This window comes from Lampetra planeri, chromosome 51 (assembly GCF_965212315.1).
Source record: "Lampetra planeri chromosome 51, kcLamPlan1.2.h2, whole genome shotgun sequence".
NCBI lineage: Eukaryota > Metazoa > Chordata > Hyperoartia > Petromyzontiformes > Petromyzontidae > Lampetra > Lampetra planeri.
In genome coordinates this window covers 5,794,424-5,816,411 of record NC_136157.1, presented here as the reverse complement: position 1 = coordinate 5,816,411, position 21,988 = coordinate 5,794,424, and the positions used below count along the sequence as shown (strand labels likewise).

General features: G+C 45.4%; 2 protein-coding genes across 2 annotated transcripts in view; one reads left to right on the top strand and one right to left on the bottom strand.

Moving 5' to 3' along the window:
• Positions 1-389: 389 nt before the first annotated feature.
• LOC144734514 (uncharacterized) lies at positions 390-6,997 on the bottom strand. Its single transcript, XM_078616743.1, has 3 exons — positions 5,743-6,997; positions 2,764-2,892; positions 390-1,257 (listed from the first exon to the last, which is right to left on the bottom strand). Exons 1-3 carry the CDS (start codon positions 6,398-6,400, stop codon positions 992-994), a joined length of 1,053 nt encoding a protein of 350 aa, XP_078472869.1. The 5' UTR covers positions 6,401-6,997; the 3' UTR covers positions 390-991.
• Positions 6,998-7,975: 978 nt separating this feature from the next.
• The window catches only part of TRAF3IP1 (TRAF3 interacting protein 1), a 36,345-nt gene continuing 22,332 nt past the window's right edge, over positions 7,976-21,988 (top strand). The window contains exons 1-4 of the mRNA XM_078616714.1: positions 7,976-8,283; positions 13,897-13,965; positions 16,048-16,209; positions 20,807-20,944. Coding sequence (XP_078472840.1) covers positions 8,161-8,283; positions 13,897-13,965; positions 16,048-16,209; positions 20,807-20,944 — 492 coding nt within the window. The 5' untranslated portion in view covers positions 7,976-8,160. The remainder of the gene's footprint in view (positions 8,284-13,896; positions 13,966-16,047; positions 16,210-20,806; positions 20,945-21,988) is intronic.

Genomic DNA, 21,988 nt, shown 5'->3' with positions numbered 1-21,988 from the left:
ATTCATATTAGTCGAATGCATAATATAGTTAAATGCATAAGAGGTTTGAGTTATTCAATTTAGTTAAATGCATAGTTTCGCAAATGCATAAGTGTTTATTCATTCATTTTAGTCAAATGCATAGTCTCGTAATTGCATAAGGATTTTAGTTATTCATATTAATCGAATGCATAGTATCGCAAATGCATAAGAGTTTGGTTATTCATGAATTATTGACGCATGTTTGACCTGCATGATAGAATGTCACATGCTTGTTAGAATAAAATTGCTTAACACCAACTGTTCGAGTGCTTCTTTCCAAGTCCATGCAAAACTATCTTATTCTTGATAACTGTATCCTGTGATGAGATATGAAAATGGAGACCTAAATATCATAACACACACTAGGATAATCGGTAAACGTTTAATCGATGATAATCGTGTTATCCTGATTGACAACTCTGGATAAACGAAGCTGAGCCTAATTATCATAACTTCACACATTAACATAATCGCAAGCATCCGCATAAATTACTACGATTATCTCCGCGATTATCATAATTTATACATACAATTACTCACACCATCATAATTTATGCATATCATTACACGCATTATCATAATTTATACATGTTAATACACACATTAACATAATTAATGCGATTTGCGCATTTTTCGGGAAATTATAAATTTTTATTATTTTCATCAAAATTTCATAACCCGACACATACAACATAATGGGTAAAGTCACGTAGAATGGAAATAATAAAATAATACAAATAAAACATAATCAAATAATTCTCACGACGTTTCGGCCACAACGCAAGCAGCCGTCCTCAGGTGAAGAACAAGTCTGTCGAGAAGACAGAGTCTGAATGACACACCCCAGACTTGGAGCGACTATTTAAGCTGGGATGGAGGGGGGAAAGAGCATGCCACGATTATGCGTTTGTTCTCATGTACAACCTGCACGCACGGAAGCAACACATTGACAAACGAAAACAAACTCTCCTCAATCCAAAGGCAGATCCCTCGCCTCCCTTGCCAGGAGCGCGTGCCCAAGTTGTTTCAGAACGGAGATCAGTTCTCTGTTGACGAAGGTCGACGCTTCCGTTTCTCGTTCCCGCTGGTCACGGTCCAGGTTCATCTGCCGTTCTTTAAGCTCCCGGTCGGCCTGCATTTCTTGACGGAGGAACTCCATGTACCTTTCATCAGATTCCCGCATGCATTTCGCCAGTTCCGCGACCGAGTCTGGCGCGTCTCTTTTTCGCTTTTTGGCTGAAAAATAGAGAAATGCAACACACATGCCCGGAAGGGAATCCACACCTCCGATTAGCACAGTTGGCAACGTACGGTTACGAAAGAAGTGCAACACAGTAATAGGTTTTTTACCCTTTCAACTGGTACAAAACTGACACCTTTATACAAGGGATCATGTTTGCAATAACCACAACACAAGCAGTCAAAATGCAAACAAAAAGAAACAACTCTGATAATGATATGCACTGTCCTTGAAGTTGATTGGTCCACACCTGAGACAGCTTTTCTTAGGTGTCAGTTTTATACTGGTTTTGTACCAGTTGAAAGGGTAAAAAACCTATTACTATATCTTGCCACCTGGTAAAGGAGGTCTCATAGTGTAAGTTCAACACACATCATCCCGCACCTCCGATTAGCATGGTTGGCCACGTACGGCGCGAAAGAAGTTCAACATACAACCAAAACATAACACTCGTACAACTTGCCAGCAGCAGCAGCGATATAATACACTACTACAAACGAGACGTAAATATCATATCGTAGAGAACTATTATGCCCGATGATGCTGGATGCAATTACCAGCGAAACGTCGTACTTAAAAATTGTAAATGTTGTGGTTTCACGCTTCAACACACCGGTGGGCTAAAGCAATGAACTATTTTGTCTTTTGTCAACGTGACACTTTTTTTGCTGATTGGCCGTGTCGGGTGGTGGAGGGTTACGACACATTTATAAATAACGAGATCTAACCCAAAAACGTTGATTATGAATACAACATATTAACAGCACACGGTGTGCATTGTGCAACTGTGAATAAATACGCTGCGGTTACAAGGTAGACATGGCTGATTGCATTGTCCATTAAAACCTTGGATTGCGAGTAACTTGGTTTGCGAGTGTTTTGCAAGACAAGCAAATGTTTTAAATAAACATTAATTTGATAAACGAGCGAGGTCTTGCAATACGAGTAGTACGTGTACACGCTTTGTCTGCCTAGCGTCACGTGATCACAACTGATATACGAGTGCTTTGGATTAGAAACACCTTTCCGGAACGAATTATGCTCGCAATCCAAGGTGTTACTGTGCATGCAATGCGCATGCAATGTGGTTACTCTCAGAACATTTCACGCAAAATTCCAGCCCGTACATAATCCTCCGCTTGCAATGGGTTTCTTTTTTGTTTCCTTCATTATTTACAGAGTGTTGGCCTTTTAAGTATAACTGGCAATGCAGGATGGAGAATAAGATAATGAGGCAAGAGTTGCATTTTTTCCCCGCTTGCTCTTTGGAACAACACGATGACAACATTCGCATCTCGATGTTAGACGGATGTTAGACGGGTGTTAGCCACGAAGGCCGTGACGGGGGTTTCTTTTATCATTCCTACCGTTCCGTACAGCCTGCGCCGTTCCCCGTCCTGCCGTAATGTGCACCGGTGCCTCCTCCTTGCTTTATCGAGGGCGATATTGGCACCCGAGATAAATCATTGATCTCATCTGAGAGCTCACGCTTGGATATTTACCCTGCAGTGTCTTGAGACTCGTCAACCCCGGGTTCACCGCTGACGAGTGTCCGGCTTGCGGGGCCGCAGTGCCGTCATGGACATCCTCGATTAGAACACTGCCGTCCGAGTGGACAGACGAGGCGTCCTCTAGCAAGGAAAACAAATGACACGCACACGGATGGATTCTGTAAATGCTTTCCGACATGGCCCATAGGTTGACAACGTGAAACTGCAGAACGGAACACTTTTTTGTTCAAGTTCATTTCAAGTTCATTTATTAGGTGTAGCCCTGTGAGCCATTCGGCTCTTGAATCGGGTGCAACCGCAACAAACAAAAAACAAAAACATGAACAAAAAACATCTTAAAGTGAATATGTGACTAAGTGCAAACAGAAAATCCAAGAAAAGACAGCAAAATATTACAGAAAAAAAATCACCGTACACCAACGCTGTGTGCAATAATCCCAGTGGGATGCAAGTCAAACAACAACAACCACAAGACAACTTAGATTAAGGCCATCAGTCTAACTCTGTACTACAACAAACAAACATGGCTAAACCAATACACTTTTCGAAATCACCAAAATAAAGCCATGAAAGCAATGAAACAGTGATCATAGGAACTGTGACGGAATTTTCACAATAAATGGCATAAACATGTACCACCAAAACCCTGCAGCCATAGCTGGCTGCATGAGTCACTCCACAACAGCAGGAGCATCAGTCGGAGTATTAGAATTTTTCAATGCACCCGGTAAGGCCTCACTGAGCAACATCGCTCTATTTCAGAAGTGACCTTGGCTCTCGCAAATGATAGCTCAGCAAAGTGGATCATCATCACTCGTTGGTTCTTTCGGTAAAGTCACGCATAAAGAGAAAATAATAAATTAAATACTAGCATACGACGTTTCGATTGCAACACAAGCAATCATCATCAGGTATAAATGAAATAGAAACACAAATCTTGTATACTTAGAAATGTAATGTAATACAGCAGAGAGTCGGATAACATTCAACAGTCAACACCCTACCTGGTTGATTACGTTCTTCCTGAGAATGCAAAATTTGAGAGAGAGATGAAACACAGAACCAGAGACATATAGACAGACATATAAGTAGAGACAGACATCACAGAGATACATAGAGAGAGACATACATAGGCGACTCTCTGTTGTATTACATTACATTTCTAAGTATACTAGATTTGTGTTTCTATTTCATTTATACCTGATGATGATTGCTTGTGTTGCAATCGAATCGAAACGTCGTATGCTAGTATTTAATTTATTGTTTTTTCTCTTTATACGTGACTTTACCGAAAGAAGCAAAGAGTAATTCCTGCAGTCACGAAAGCTCCAAATGAAGTATGGATCATCATCATCATCATCACGTGGCCATGTATAGCAGCCAATACTCGTGATGTTGATTCTAAATGTGGAAGGGAAAGACCGGAGGACCCGGAGAAAACTCCACGCGAACATCTCACGATGGCGAGGAGACCCCATCTCTCTCGCCTGGTATGCAGGAGGACATGGGTTTGATCCCAGACCCTGACGATGCCTCTTGTGTAACGTTGGAGTTCGTGTGTTCTCTATTCTCTCCCGGGGAGGTCGCGTGTGTGGCCTTGAAAGTAAATATATATTTTATAAGAAAGCCAACGTTTTTGGCAATTACCCTTCTTCATCGAACATAAGAAAGGGCCATAGCCCGAAACGTCTCCGGTTATAGTTACGAACGCGAAGGACATCCGCGGTTGAAACGTTCACTGAACATCTGCGAAAAAAAGTTTCGCATCTCGTCGGATAATAAACATTCTGACATTTAACTATCTTTCATTTATTGTATTTCACGAGTTAAGGCGACGTTGCAGCCAGCATTGTCGCTTCAACGTTGCCACACACAAAAAAAACACTCCGGACCGGATTTCGACATCAAGTTGTCTTCACCGGCAGTGGTCCTTTCGTGCAGCCCAGGTGACCAAAACAACATCGCGTGGACACCAAGATCATCATTAAGCCATTCCCTGTCTATGACGGAAACCGGGACGCGGTGAATCCATCGCTGCATCTTCGTCGTCCCACGCGCTAACGTTGGCACAACAAACAGGCCCCTTCTTTTACGCTATGAGACATCTCCTTTACCAGTGGAAAAATATAGTGATAGGTTTTTACCCCTTCAACTGGTACAAAAACTGACACCTTTATACAAGGCATCATGTTTGCAATAACCACAACACAAGCAGTCAAAATGCAAACAAAAAGAAACAACTTTTAAGTTGATGATGCCTTGTATAAAGGTGTCAGTTTTTGTACCAGTTGAAAGGGTAAAAACCTATTACTAGGCCCCCTCTTCTTTCGCACCGTACCTCAGCCAAAACCGTGCTCACCGTGGGGGCGAAGGTTGGGATCAAACCCACGGCCGACCTCCTGTATACCAGGCGAGGCAGTTAACATCTCCTAGCCACCGCGAGATGTTGATAGGTGGTCGGTTCCAACCACGTGTCAACATCTCCTCGCCACCGTGAGATTTTGACACGTGGTCGGTTCCAACCACGTGTCAACATCTCCTCGCCACAGTGAGATGTTGACACGTGGTCGGTTCCAACCACGTGTCAACATCTCCTCGCCACCGTGAGATGTTGACACGTGGTCGGTTCCAACCACGTGCCAACATCTCCTAGCCACCGTGAGATGTTGGGACGTGTTCCAACCACATGGCAACATCTCCTTGCCACCGTGAGATGTTGATACGTGGTCGGTTCCAACCACGTGTCAACATCTCCTTACCACCGTGAGATGTTGACACATGGTCAGTTCCAACCACGTGGCAACATCTCCTTGCCACCGTAAGATGTTGATACGTGGTCGGTTCCAACATCTCCTAGTCACCGTGAGATGTTGACACATGGTCAGTTCCAACCACGTGGCAACATCTCCTAGCCACCAAGGAGATTGCGTTTGCTGCTGTGATTGTTGAACTTTTCTTTCATGGACTCACCAGATTCTTGAGACTCCACCATCTCTTGAAGCTGCTGCTGCTGTTGCTGCTGCTGATGATGATCCTGCTGTTGCTGCTGATGATGATCTTGCTGATGATGATCCTGCTGATGATGATCCTGCTGATGATGATGATGAGTCTGCTGCTGCTCTTGACGACTCTGCTGCTGTTCTTGCTGCTGCTGATTCTGCTGTTGTTGTTGCTGATGATTCTGCTGCTGCTGATTATTCTGCTGCTGCTGCTGCTCTTGATGATTCTGCTGTTCTTGCTGCTGCTGATTCTGCTGCTTATCGTAATGCGAGGCCACCGTTCTCGGCCCCATCGACCTAACCCCACCACCACCGCCACCACGGCCCATCACGGCGTCCAGCATCTGATAGTGTCGGCTCCGCTTGCGACCGGCGGCCGCCGCCTCGCTGAGCCTCTTGTACTCCTGCTTGAGCTTCTTCACCTTCTCGCGACACTGCTTGGGGCTGCGGCTGATGCCCGAGCACCTCAGGTCTGCCGAGATGCGCGCGTACACCCTCTCGTTCCTCACGGATGCCTCCAGCGCGGCCTGCACGCCCGCCTCGCCCCACAGAGACAGCAAGGCCCGCACCTCGTCCGCGTCCCACAGCTGCTTCTTCTCGTCCGCGTCGATGCTCGCCGCGGTGTTCATCGCGGGCACTGGCTGATGCTGCTGCTGCTGCTGCTACACTACTGCTGCTGCTGCTGCTACACTACTACTGCTGCTGCTGCTACACTACTACTGCTGCTGCTACACTACTACTGCTGCTGCTACTACTGCTGCTACACTACTACTACTGCTGCTGCTACACTACTACTACTGCTGCTACACTACTACTGCTGCTGCTACACTACTACTACTGCTGCTACACTACTACTGCTGCTGCTACACTACTACTGCTGCTGCTACTACTGCTGCTACACTACTACTACTGCTGCTGCTACACTACTACTACTGCTGCTACACTACTACTGCTGCTGCTGCTACACTACTACTGCTGCTGCTACTACTGCTGCTACACTACTACTACTGCTGCTGCTACACTACTACTACTGCTGCTACACTACTACTGCTGCTGCTACACTACTACTACTGCTGCTACACTACTACTACTGCTGCTGCTACACTACTACTACTGCTGCTGCTACACTACTACTACTGCTGCTACACTACTACTACTGCTGCTGCTACACTACTACTGCTGCTGCTACTACTGCTGCTACACTACTACTACTGCTGCTGCTACTACTACTACTGCTGCTGCTACACTACTACTACTGCTGCTAACACCACTACTCCTGCTGCTGCTCTACCCCCGGCCTGCTCCTCCTCCTCTCCCCCCCTCCTCCTCCTCCCCCCCTGTTCCCCCCCCTCCTCCCCCCCCTGTTCCCCCCCTCCTCCCCCCCCCCTGTTCCCCCCCTCCTCCCCCCCCCCTGTTCCCCCCCTCCTCCCCCCCTCCTCCTCCCCCCCCCCTCCTCCCCCCCTCCTCCTCCCCCCCCTCCTCCTCCTCCCCCCCCTCCTCCCCCCCTTCGCCCCCTCCTCCCCCCTCCTCCTCCTCCTCCCCCCCCTCCTCCCCCCCCCCTCCTTCCCCCCCTCCTCCCCCCCCCCCTCCTTCCCCCCCTCCTCCCCCCCCCTCCTCCCCCCCCTCCTCCTCCTCCCCCCCGCCTGCCCCCCCCCGCCCCCCTCCTTCCCCCCTCCGCCCCCCCCTCCGCCTCCTCCTCCCCCTCCTCCCCCTCCTCCCCCCCCTCCTTCCCCCCGCCTGCCCCCCCCGCCTGCCCCCTCCTCGTCGTCCTCGTCTCGAGCCGGGCTGCTGTCACGGCGGTGATTGCGTAACCAGCCCCCCCCCTCCCCCCACGGGGGCCCTGACTTCGCCGGTCAACACGACAACGGTCGGAGCAACGTTGCCCCGACGTTCAGCCAACGTTGGTTCAACGTCGCAGCAACGTTGTAAACCCCGCCCCTGCGCTCTGCTTCGCCTGCCAACACGACAACGTTGGTTCAACGTTGGACTAACGTTCGCACAACGTTCGCCGAACGTTCGTACAACGTTCGCGCAATGTCGTAGCGACGTTTTTTTTGGTGCGCGCGCGTTTTAGTTTTGTTCGTAAACAAAAATCGCGTTTTTTAAATACATACGCACGCGCACACATTGGCGAGCGCGCGAGCCACGGGGCTTTCCGTACCGCGGGTGACGTCACGCGTCGCCCTGGCAACCGCGTTGAGGGCCGCGCGCGCTCACTTCGCGCGCTGCATTGTGGTCGCAGCTCCACCATCAACGTCGCCGCCGTCGAAATCACCGAAAAAAATTCTCCTCAGCGACTAAAACAATCAAACAAACAGCGACAAACGTCGCCTTTCGCGCGTATAAAACCACCGCGCGGCGATTGACTTCTCCCTCGCGAGCCCTAACGATGGACGCGAGCGCCGTGAAGCGCACCCAGGAGACGCTGGGCCGCGTTATCCGCAAGCCGCCGCTGACGGAGAAACTCCTCGGAAAGCCTCCGTTCAGATTCCTACACGATGTCATCACGGAGGCGAGTCTCGCATTACTACAATATCACTATTACATTACACACTACAACTATAACAATAACACTACATTATACACTACAACATCATAGTGTGCTGTGTAACACACTAGCGTGGCCACGGTGTAACTGTTATAACGATAACAGACTGCATTGTAACACCAATCAGGCTCGCATACACTGCCTCATCACGGTAGGCAAACCTCGCATTACTACAATACCACTATTACAGTATACACTATAACAATATCACTATTACAGTATTCACTATAACTATGATAATATCACTATTACATTATACACTACGACTATAACAATATCACTATTACATTATACACTACAACTATAACAATATCACTATTACAGTACACACTACAACTATAACAATATCACTATTACATTATACACTACAACAATAACATCATAGTGTGCTGTGTAACACACTAGCGTGGCCAGGGTGAAACTGTTATAACGATCACAGACTGAGTTGTAACACCAATCAGGCTCGCATACACTGCCTCATCACGGTAGGCAAACCTCGCATTACTACAATACCACTATTACATTATACACTATAACAATACCACTATTACAGTATACACTATAACAATATCACTATTACAGTATTCACTATAACTATGATAATATCACTATTACATTATACACTACGACTATAACAATATCACTATTACATCATACACTACAACTATAACAATATCACTATTACATTACACACTACAACTATAACAATATCACTACATTACTCACTACAACTATAACAATATCACTATTACATATATACACTACAACTATAACATCATAGTGTGCTGTGTAACACACTGTAGTGCCCAGGGTATTACTAAGAACGGCAGCGTTGTAACACTACATGCTCACACGACGTCATCACGGAGGCGAATCTCACGTAGCAATAGCTCTACATTATACACTACTACTACTATAACATTACAGCATTGTATAGTGATAAATGTGCAGCACGCTTCAGTAACTATCGACAGGGTTACGCGCTGTGTTCTAACACTGATCAGGCTCGCATACACTACGTCATCACGGAGGCGAGTTTCGCTTTACAATAGCATTACATTAAACAAAACTACTACACCATTAGAGTATTGTATATCAATAACTGTGCAACATACTACAGTGCCAACGGTGTTAATATCGGCACGGTAACGCGCTGTGTTGTAACACATCGAGCTCACATACACTACGTCATCACAGAAGCACGTCTCGCTATACAATCTCATTACATTGTACACAACTACTATAACACATTCCTGCGGAGGGAGCTGGTAGGAACGTTGGGTTGCTCGGTCAATGGCCAGGGTCAACGGCGGCGTGGTGTATTCCGCAAATATGCCCGACTGTGAGGGCGGGCACAAGCCGGCGTGAGTAGGTTAAACGTTGAGTTTTATAAGGGCACCACGGGGTGACCAGCCCCACCCTCCCCACCCAGCCCCTCCCCACTCTTCCCTCCCCACCCAGCCCCTCCCTCTACGACGGACGGACGGACACAATAATCCCCTGTGGGCTGGTGGAACCAGTGGGTTCCTACCAGTATAATCATACAATAACAACACACTGGAACACTCATTCTGCACTGCAGCAACAATATACTATATTTAAAAAAAACTTTGTTTATTTTAACCAGGTAAGGCCCACCGCTCTATACTGTATAGCTTTTTTTATTAGAAGTGACCTGACCACACAAATGATAGTTCACCGAGGCGGCTCACCGGCCAGACTCTCTAAACGCGCGATGATTCTAAATGTGGAGGGAAAAACCAGAGGAACCAGAGAAAAAAACCACGCGACCACGGGGAGAGAGACACGCAAACTCCAAATATAAAGGCGTCAGGGTCGGGATCGAACCCTCAAAAACATAACAACGATTCAAGAGCCGAATGGCTCACAGGGCTATACCTAATAAATGAACTTGAACTTGAACTCACGACCTCCTGAATACCTCGCGAGGTCATTAACATCTCACCACCATGTGCATAGCTCCCGTGGCTTCCTACTATTGGAAGGAGTAAACCTGCCGATGTTTTCATCTCCACCAATGTGGAAAATGGCCCAGGCGGTGTACGTTGTACACTTCAAACGAGATGTGAAATCTGCCCAGATTTATGCCTGACATGTAAAAAGGTCAATTATCGATTCGTAGTTGCTTTCTCTTGGGTTAGATCACGTAGGTATTCTTGGGTTTTTTCGGTAAAGTCACGTAGGTAAAAAATAAAAATTAATAAAATAAAAATCACGACGTTTCGGAGGCAACACAAGTTTCCGTCTTCAGGTGGAACCATCACAACACGCTTGCTGTATCAAGTAAATGAGAAATTCCAAGAGATCCGACCCCGTATATATACTGGTTGAGCGGGGAGGAGCCAGGACAGGCCCCCTTTTTATTATTATTCCCAAGAATATGAATCCTTGGAGTCACGAAAGCTTCAAATCTAGAATCACGTAGGTAGTTTCTTGTCCTTCCCCCGCACCTCCGATTAGCACGCTTGGCTACGTATGGTGCGAAAGAAGTTCAACATACATACGTCGGTACATTGTTAACTATAACCCTCCACCACCCGACGAAGCGAGGTTTCGTGATCTTCTACGCCGTGTTTATTTATGCGCAGAGGGTCGTCCCGCATGAAACTTTAACGAGCACGGTGGCAATGCCAAGCTGTATAATCCACCATGCCGCAGTTGTCACGACCAGTAGCTGGACTGTGCTGCGCTAAGTCTTGAGTCAGGTCTTCTCTCTCCGCTCAATCGAGTATGAGGTGGCGATCATCTCCCTGGACGCAATTAAGCCAGTGGTGGAGATTCTGCATTGCTATAGTGGGGCCAGTCTCTCCACAGGACAACCACATTTTATTATGTCTTTGAAGGGCGGGTTTGAGTGGGATAGTGTTAGACTTGCCCCTTTAATGTACCCGGCGATTACTCATTTCCTACCTGGTACCACGAGATAGTAATCGATTATTAATCGATAAATTCAACCTAAATTAATCCGTAATCACGATGACTAAAATTTAGTGAAAATCGTCCACTCTTATAATGAATCGCTTACAACCTCTGAAGAATTGACAATCATTTTATCATGCGGAAGATTCAATTCACCCTATCCTAGACTCAAGAATACATTTTAATTGGTGAAGCAGTGCGTCCTAACGTACATTGCGTCTTCTCACGATGCATCATTGCGTGGATGTTGTTCTCATCGGCTTGCATAAATAAATGACATTGCGAGCTCGGATAATAAGGATTACATGAGGAGCAAACAGATCGGAGGCACTCGTACGATATTCCAGAGAAGGAACTAATGAAGCCAAGTGAGAATGTGTACTTCTGTGTGTGTGTTCGTGTTCCCGATTCAGATGAACAGGAATGCGTTTGGTGGCTGTTGCGTAACAATTGGCGAAACACGTCTACCAACAAACCGTGTTGGCACTAGCAACAGTGTTGATGTGGCTTCGCTAATTGCTTCTTGGCTAGCTTCGTAATGGGACAAGGCATGTTGCAAAACGTGGCTCCGTTCTCTCCCGCGCTGCTCGGAGAGACAGCTGTTCTACCCTGTCCTCAAGTGTCCGTAGCGCAGGCTTTATCCCGGACTGATCGAGCGCAATTGCAAAGTTTATCCGGCCCTTGTGAGTCAAGCGGTCGGTTCGTAATCATCCAAATTGTCCTGCAGGCTCGCGTTGAAAAAATAACTCGGGCATCCCATTTGTGAGTCTTCTTGACTGTATGCTCGGAAGAGTTGTAGCCGATTTCAAATCGTTACCGCTCGTGTATGCGCTGACGTAGGAGGGATACGGCCGGCAGTGAACTTTTTGATGCAAAAATAAGAGAAAAAATAACGTAACACATTCGTCAAACAACTGCCTCGTAAGGAAATAATATGTATAATCGGCAAATGTCTTTGAGTTTTGTCGTTTGCACTTGTACACCACTACCAAAGTAGTATCACAAAATATATTTGTTTAATTTTAACGTAGACTCATGTCAGCTTTGACACTGGATGATGATGTGTAATAAGGCAGCAAAGTTTAGTTGGGTACATCCATACAAGAATTTTATACCAGGTGCGTGTCCATTGATACAGAAGTTCCTGTTGAAAGGGGGGGTATCTCAAGTTCAAGTTCATTTATTAGGTGTAGCCCTGTGAGCCATTCGGCTCTTGAATCGGGTGCAACCGCAAAAAACATGAACAAAAAATATCTTAAAGTGAATATGTGACTAAGTGCAAACAGAAAATCCAAGAAAAGACAGCAAAATGTTGCAGAAAAAACACCGTACACCAACGCTGTGTGCAAAAATCCAAGTGGGATGCAAGTCAAACAACAACAACAACAACCACAAGACAACTTAGATTAAGGCCATCAGTCTAACTCTGTACTACAACAACACAAACATGGCTAAACCAATACACTTTTCGAAATCACCAAAATAAAGCCATGAAAGCAATGAAAAAGCAATCGTAGGAACTGTGACGGAATTTTCTGCAGTGTGGAGAGATATAAAATAATCTCGGTGTGACAAACACAGACAACCCATTCATAAAAATCAACAAAGGCAAGTCAAAAATATATTCACGATACATATTGTGTGGGGATACTCATTAAACAACCTTTCAGCCATCCAGTTCATGCAGAAAGGTTGTGAACATGATGATCCGTGCAACGGTCGCTAATATTTAACAACATTGGTGTGCGTTTTTTGAGAGTCATCTCTTCCTATTTTTATTTTTACAGCAGCGGTCACGAATGACTTGATCTTCGTGCCTCTTGCACACTGGCCGACCCTAGTGATTCAAGTGGTAGGCTGTCGATTAGTAAACCACCTACTATAATGAAAAAGCTAATCATTCTACTTTTGATTTTAAATCCATATAGGTTAAAATGTTTTTCCAAAAGTTTTTTTTTACTTATTGACTATGCCGGGTGGTGGTGGTGGGTAAATGACACATTCATATTTACGCGATCTAACCCAAATTTTTTTTTCGTTTATGAATAATATTGGTCGCGAAAGCCTGCGTGTTCAATTGGTCAAATGTCAAACGGCCTTCCACTTAAATTTGTGGGTTTGGCTGCTGTCTTGCACAGCGCGTGCAATTGTTTCCGTTTGTCTGTATTATAACAATGGTTGCGATACAACATCGGTGACTTATTATCTGAACCGATCCTGGGCCCTCCCCTAGATCGACTGAGCCTCAAATGAGTACCCGGTGCGGTGTGTGACCAGTGCCACTGGGGACATGGAGGCGGTCGGACGTGTGGTGCTGGCCAACACGCCTGACCGCCCTTGTATGCCGTGCCGGTTTTCATCGCTGCTGCTCGCTAACAGCACTTGCCCCAACAAACTGTTAAGGCTATACAGGGGAGATCTTTATCTTTGGTGGTGATGATGGTGGTGGTGGTGATGATAGTGGCACTGGTTAAGCAGTCGAAGTCTTCGTCACGCTGAATGATTTTCAAACCCCTTAATTTCACTAGTAAAAAAAACACAATCGTTATAATACGCGCAAAGGCAACAACGATGAACAATGCCGTCCGTCTGACCTTGACCTGGTTGTTGTGTGGTTTATTTTCTTTTATCCTGCAGGTGATCCGCACAACTGGGTTCATGAAGGGACTTTACGGCGAGTCGGATATGAAATCGGATAACGTGAAGGTACACACCAATTCCTCGTTTCCGTTGCCTCCGATGACAGCTTGCCAACTTCTTCTTCTTCTTGGTTCTTTCGGTAAAGTCACGTAGAAGGAAAATAATAAAATAATAAAAATAAAACATAATCAAATTATTCTCACGACGTTTCGGCCACAACGCAAGCAGCCGTCCTCAGGTGAAGAACAGGTCTGTCGGAAAGACAGCGTCACCTGAGGACGGCTGCTTGCGTTGTGGCCGAAACGTCGTGAGAATTATTTTATTACGTTTGATTTTTATTATTTTCCTTCTACGTGACTTTACCGAAAGAACCGTGAAGATGAATCTCTGCAGTCACGAAAGCTTTAAATCGAAGCTTGCCAACTGTTCCCCGTTCAGTTCGCTTCTGTGTCCCTGGCTGACTTGCGGCGTTGAGCGGGTGGCCCTTCAGTGTTGAGTGAGCGAGGTCAGTGGAGGATTACTCTTCAGAAGGGTTTGAGTGGTGGAGCGATCGTCCAGTGGCCTTTGACTGACATGGCGTGAGGCCGTGTTTAATGGCCGGAAAGGGATGTTTAGTTACGACTCCTAAGGCGTAGTAGTAGGTTTTTACCCTTTTAAACTGGTACAAAACTGACACCTTTATTCAAGGCATCATGTTTGCAATAACCACAACACAAGTAGTCAAAAAGCAAACAAAAAGAAGCAACTCTGATAATGATAATAATATGCACTGTCCTTGAAGTTGATTGGTCCACACCCGAGACGGCTTTCTTTAGAGCCTAGTCCCCATTGTAATTGGGGTTTTATGGGGATTAAATAATTGTTTAAATATCGGCAGTGGAGTGAGACCCCATTGTGCACCGCTCACCATATTGTAACCCCTCGCTTTAACGCGCGTTCAGCGGTGCGATACGGAACGCGGAATGATGCAGTACGAGTTATTTGTCACGCGATCTCACTGCACGTGCGAAGTCGTACATCGTATCTGGCCAAACTGTATCGTTGCACAGGAGAGGGAGGCCAAGGTCACCTTTGTGACATGACGCGAGGCTGTGTTTAATGGCCAGAAAATGATGTTTAGTTACGACGCCTAGAGCGTAATTGGGTTTTATTGGGATTTAAATGATTGCTTAAATGTAGGCATCGGAGCGAGCCCTCCTCATGCACCGCTCGCTACACGGTAACTCCTTGCGCAACGCGTGGTGTTCGCATTACAACGTGTTTTCGCTGTAAGGCGGTTCTTCCAGATATAACAATAGGTTTTACCCTTTCTGGCAATAAAACAGGAGGTGTTAAGATATTCTTAGGTTTTTCGGTAAAGTCACGTAGGTAAATACATTTTTTTTTTATGAAAGTAAAATAAAATAAAAATCACGACGTTTCGGAGGCAACACAAGCTTCCGTTGCCTCCGAAACGTCGTGATTTTTATTTTATTTTACTTTAATTAATTTTGATTTTTTTTTTACCTACGTGACTTTACCGAAAAACTGAAGAATATGAATCCTTGCAGTCACGAAAGCTTCAAATCTAGGTGTTAAGATGTTAAAACACCAAACAGAAACCTTTTGCAAGGAATCCTATCACTGCATTAACCACATATACTTGTTGTGAGCATGCAAACAAATACTCTGGTTGCATTGTTTTTGAAACCGATTGGTCCACACCAGAGACCGCTTTCTTTAGAGCGTCATCTCAAACAGTGTCAGACCAGAGGATGCCAAAAGGCGAACAGCACAAAGACAATTCGATTTAAAGCTTTCGTGACTGCAGGGATTCATCTTCTTGGTTCTTTCGGTAAAGTCACGTAGAAGGGAAGTAATAAAATAATAAAAATAAAACATAATTGTTTTATTATGTTTTATTTTTATTGAAGTAATAAAATAATAAAAATAAAACATAATTGTTTTATTATGTTTTATTTTTATTATTTTATTACTTCCCTTCTACGTGACTTTACCGAAAGAACCAAGAAGATGAGCACAAAGACAATTCACTATCGGGACATTGAGAGCTCGGAGTGAGCCACTCAATGATCCGTCCCGCGACCTCACCGCACGTGCATGCGTAGCAGCACACATCGTATCGCGCCAAACTTTATCGTTGCACAGGAGAGGGAGGCCAAGATCACCTTCCTGCAGAAGGCCATCGACGTGGTGGCGATGGCGTCGGGGGAGGCCGTGCCGGTGCGTCCGTCCAAGATCGTGGCCGGCCACGAACCGGAGAGAACAAACGAGTTCCTGCAAGCGCTCGCACAGTGCTGCCTCAGCAAGGTGAGGGCGGTGGGATGGCAGCGTCACGCAGCCACGGTGGCGAGATGTTGATTACCTCGCCTGGTATGCAGGAGGAACTCGTGGGTTCGATCCCCGACCCTGACGATGCCTGTTGTATGTGGAGTTTGTGTGTCTCTCTCTCTCGCTCATCATCATCACGGTGGCTAGGAGATGTTAACTACCTCGCCTGGTATACAGGAGGTCGTGGGTTCGATCCCTGACCCTGACGCCTGTTGTATGTGGAGTTTGTGTGTTCTCTCTCGCTCATCATCATCACGGTGGCTAGGAGATGTTAACTACCTCGCCTGGTATGCAGTAGGTCGTGGGTTCGATCCCTGACCCTGACGCCTGTTGCTGTATATTTGGAGTCTGCGTCTCTCATCATCATCACGATGGCGAGGAGATGTTGACTACCTCGCCTGGTATACAGGAGGTGGTGGGTTCGATCCCGACCATGACGCCTGTTGCTGTATATTTGGAGTCTGCGTCTCTCATCATCATCGCGGTGGCTAGGAGATGTCAACTACCTCGCCTGGTATGCAGTAGGTCGTGGGTTCGATCCCCGACCCTGACGCCTGTTGCTGTATATTTGGAGTCTGCGTCTCTCATCATCATCGCGGTTGCTAGGAGATGTTAACTACCTCGCCTGGTATACAGGAGGTCGTGGGTTCGATGCTGTATAGTTGGATCTTAATTTTAGAACTTTCGTGACTGCAGGAATTATTATTTGTTTCTTTCGGTTAAGTCACGTCTAAAGATAAAATAATAAATTAAATTAAATAATAGAATACGACGTTTCGATTGCAACACAAGCAATCATCATCAGGTATAATGAAATAGCGACATAAAATCTAACCAGAAAACTATAGACAGACATATTAGCAGACAGATATCACCAAGATACATAGCGAGAGCAACACAGGTAACAGAGAGGGGTGATCGTCTCTGTGTGGTGGCCTTAAATAGACAGAGGGGGGGGCGGAGGCAGAGAAAGGGAGGAGGGTTAGAGAAAAAAATAGCATATCAATGAGTGGTCAACAGACGTGGTGCTGCGAATGCGATGGCACGGCAAGCAAGCCTGAAAATCAGGAGAAGGACACACTAAAATTAAATAACCTAGTAAAATATCGAAATGTAATGTAATACAACACAGAGGGTCGGTCAACACACAATTAACGCATAGCCTGGTTGATTACGTATTTCAAAGATTGCTAAGTTAGAATTTAAGTGTGAACAATCTAAAGAGAGGACACAGGCAGAGAAAACAAGTCGCCAGAGAGAGAGAAAAAAGATAAGCTTAAAACTTCCCCGTAGAAGTGGTTCAATCTTAATTTTAGAACTTTCGTGACTGCAGGAATTATTATTTGTTTCTTTCGGTTAAGTCACGTCTAAAGATAAAATAATAAATTAAATTAAATAATAGAATACGACGTTTCGATTGCAACACAAGCAATCATCATCAGGTATAATGAAATAGCGACATAAAATCTAACCAGAAAACTATAGACAGACATATTAGCAGACAGATATCACCAAGATACATAGCGAGAGCAACACAGGTAACAGAGAGGGGTGATCGTCTCTGTGTGGTGGCCTTAAATAGACAGAGGGGGGGGCGGAGGCAGAGAGAGGGAGGAGGGTTAGAGAAAAAATTAGCATATCAATGAGTGGTCAACAGACGTGGTGCTGCGAATGCGATGGCACGGCAAGCAAGCCTGAAAATCAGGAGAAGGACACACTAAAATTAAATAACCTAGTAAAATATCGAAATGTAATGTAATACAACACAGAGGGTCGGTCAACACACAATTAACGCATAGCCTGGTTGATTACGTATTTCAAAGATTGCTAAGTTAGAATTTAAGTGTGAACAATCTAAAGAGAGGACACAGGCAGAGAAAACAAGTCGCCAGAGAGAGAGAAAAAAGATAAGCTTAAAACTTCCCCGTAGAAGTGGTTCAATCTTAATTTTAGAACTTTCGTGACTGCAGGAATTATTATTTGTTTCTTTCGGTTAAGTCACGTCTAAAGATAATTGTGTGTTGACCGACCCTCTGTGTTGTATTACATTACATTTCGATATTTTACTAGGTTATTTAATTTTAGTGTGTCCTTCTCCTGATTTTCAGGCTTGCTTGCCGTGCCATCGCATTCGCAGCACCACGTCTGTTGACCACTCATTGATATGCTAATTTTTTCTCTAACCCTCCTCCCTCTCTCTGCCTCCGCCCCCCCCTCTGTCTATTTAAGGCCACCACACAGAGACGATCACCCCTCTCTGTTACCTGTGTTGCTCTCGCTATGTATCTTGGTGATATCTGTCTGCTAATATGTCTGTCTATAGTTTTCTGGTTAGATTTTATGTCGCTATTTCATTATACCTGATGATGATTGCTTGTGTTGCAATCGAAACGTCGTATTCTATTATTTAATTTAATTTATTATTTTATCTTTAGACGTGACTTAACCGAAAGAAACAAATAATAATTCCTGCAGTCACGAAAGTTCTAAAATTAAGATTGAACCACTTCTACGGGGAAGTTTTAAGCTTATCTTTTTTCTCTCTCTCTGGCGACTTGTTTTCTCTGCCTGTGTCCTCTCTTTAGATTGTTCACACTTAAATTCTAACTTAGCAATCTTTGAAATACGTAATCAACCAGGCTATGCGTTAATTGTGTGTTGACCGACCCTCTGTGTTGTATTACATTACATTTCGATATTTTACTAGGTTATTTAATTTTAGTGTGTCCTTCTCCTGATTTTCAGGCTTGCTTGCCGTGCCATCGCATTCGCAGCACCACGTCTGTTGACCACTCATTGATATGCTAATTTTTTCTCTAACCCTCCTCCCTCTCTCTGCCTCCGCCCCCCCCTCTGTCTATTTAAGGCCACCACACAGAGACGATCACCCCTCTCTGTTACCTGTGTTGCTCTCGCTATGTATCTTGGTGATATCTGTCTGCTAATATGTCTGTCTATAGTTTTCTGGTTAGATTTTATGTCGCTATTTCATTATACCTGATGATGATTGCTTGTGTTGCAATCGAAACGTCGTATTCTATTATTTAATTTAATTTATTATTTTATCTTTAGACGTGACTTAACCGAAAGAAACAAATAATAATGTATAGTTGGAGTTTGCCTTTCCCTCTCTTTTTCGCTCCCCGTGGTCGCATGGATTTTTCTCCGGGTCCTCCGGTTTTCGCCTCCACATTTAGAACCGATATGCGTTTCAAATATTTGCTCGCTATACATTTTTGCACAGTAAGCCACTTCGTTGGGCTATCATTTGTGGCCACGTCGCTTCTGAAAAAGAGCTATACAGTGGGCCTTACCTGGTAAAATTATAAATAGTTTAGCTGCATCAACAACGGGGACGCACATTTACGGCACGCTAATGCGTGTCTAATATAATCTGCTTCCACAGCTGGATGAGCATCGTCCCGTGCCCTGTTGGGGGAGGGGGGGAGGGAAGGATTGTCGGGATTGATTTGACCGTACGGATGGACGTACATTTAACTTCTTTCGCACCGTACGTAGCCAACCGTGCATATTGGAAGTGCTGTGACGAATCACCACACCCCCGGCTTCCTCCCTTCCTCCTCACGATTTGGTCATCCGTCTCTCCCCATTCAGGCTCGCGATGCAAGACTGAAACAAACTATCTTCTTGGTTCTTTCGGTACAGTCACGTAGAAGGGAAGTAATAAAATAATAAAAATAAAACATAATAAAATAATTCTCACGACGTTTCGGCCACAACGCAAGCAGCCGTCCTCAGGTGAAGAAGACGGCTGCTTGCGTTGTAGCCGAAACGTCGTGAGAATTATTTTATTGTGTTTTATTTTTATTATTTTATTACTTCCCTTCTACGTGACTTTACCGAGAGAACCAAGAAGATGAATCCCTGCAGTCACGAAAGCTTTAAATCGAAAAATGAAACAAACTAATTTCTAAACTATTAAATGAAACAAATTTTTTCATAATTTTTCCAGGTACGGCCCCTCTGAGCTAAAAAATCTCTTTTTAAGAAGCGACCTGGCGGCCACAAATGATAGCTCAACGAATTGTCTTATCACGTGGGAATGTATAGCGGCCAAATACTCCAAACGCATGTTGTTACTAAATGTGGAGGGAAAAACCCAAGGACCCTGAGAAAAATCCACGCGACCACGGGGAGAGAGAGAGAGAGAGACCATGCAAACTCCAAATATACAGGTGACAGGGTCGGGATCCAACCCACGACCTCCTGCATACCGGGCGATGGAGTTAACATCTCACCACATTTGTCAATAACAACAAACTCAACACAAAAACAAGTTCTGAAGAAAGCAGGCGGCGGGCGTCGTAGTCATTGCATCCCAGTCGTCGTCATCATCATCATGATCGCGATCCATGGCCAGATAGGCCATCGGTGTCCACTGCACTTTTCGTCAATTGTTTCCACTTTCCTCCGCCTTGTACCACTACGCTCAAGTAGTGTCCTCATGTCGTGTGTCGTAGTAGCCGCACAGCACAACGCCGGATCTTGCCGCGCTGCCCTCAGCCGAGCCTGCACATGGCGCTGTTGTGTCTCTCCCCCCCGCCCCCCCTCGCAGCTGCCGAGCGAGGACGCAGTGAGACGCGTGCTCGCCGGGGAGAAGCCCGACGCCAAGCCCGATGCCAAGAGCGGCGCCGCACCGGCGAAGTCGCAGGGCAAGGAGAACCGCGACGAGCGCCCGTCGCGGCAACGAGAGGTGTGCCGCCCCGTCACCGCCGCGTCACCGCCGCCGCTCTCCTCCGTGCGGCAGTCGCCTTACCGGCGGCGGCAGTGGCGGTGGTGGTGGTGGTGCCAGATGCCCGCGAGGTTCTGATGCCGGGTCGTGGTGGACGCTCCGGACAATCGGAATGGGGATATTCATACTCGTAGTGTTTTTCGGTAAAGTCACGTAGGTGAAAAAATGAAATAAAAATTAATAAAAAGAAAATAAAAACATTTTAATTCATTTTAATTTCATAATAAAAACAAAAAAATTTAATTATTTTATTTTTATTAATTTTAATTTCATTTTTTCACCTACGTGACTTTACCGAAAAACCTAAGAGTGAATCCTTGCAGCCATGAAAGCTTCAAATCTAGAATCGGAATATTCATTTATTTATACGGTTTGATCCCCTGCGACTCGGTCGCAGTTGCGTTCATGAAGAAACACCGCGTGATGGAAAAATGGCGTTATAATAAGGAATGTAATAATATAGGGGGTAAAGCACAGTGCGTGACAATGCGTGAGATTCTTACGCAGGCCGAACAAACACTGAGGTGCGTGGGTAGCGTCTAGAACAGGGGTGTCCAAACTTTTTGCAAAGAGGGCCACATTTGATAAAGCGAAGATGCCCGGGGGCCAATAGTTCCTTTTGACATTGTTTTAACCACAAAAGTTACGTGGATACACACACTGTTACAAAACAATTTTCATTGTCACAATTACCTTTATTTTTCAAATGACAATGTAACCAAATATAAGCCACTCAGGCAGACGGGAACAACTCTAAAAACGCAATTCTGCCTTTCATTCAGTCAGATAACATTGAACAAACTGTATAGAATACCTTACATTTCCATGAGTTGTATGATGTATTTATTCTGACAGAGCTGGCGAGCCATAACTAACACATTATAAGACCGAAGCTGCGGGCCGTATGAAATCTGCCCGCGGGCCGGGCTTTGGACATGCCTGGTCTAGAAGCATCAACTAGTGGCATGTGTGAGGCTACGCCGAGGTAGACGTTACCACCGCTTA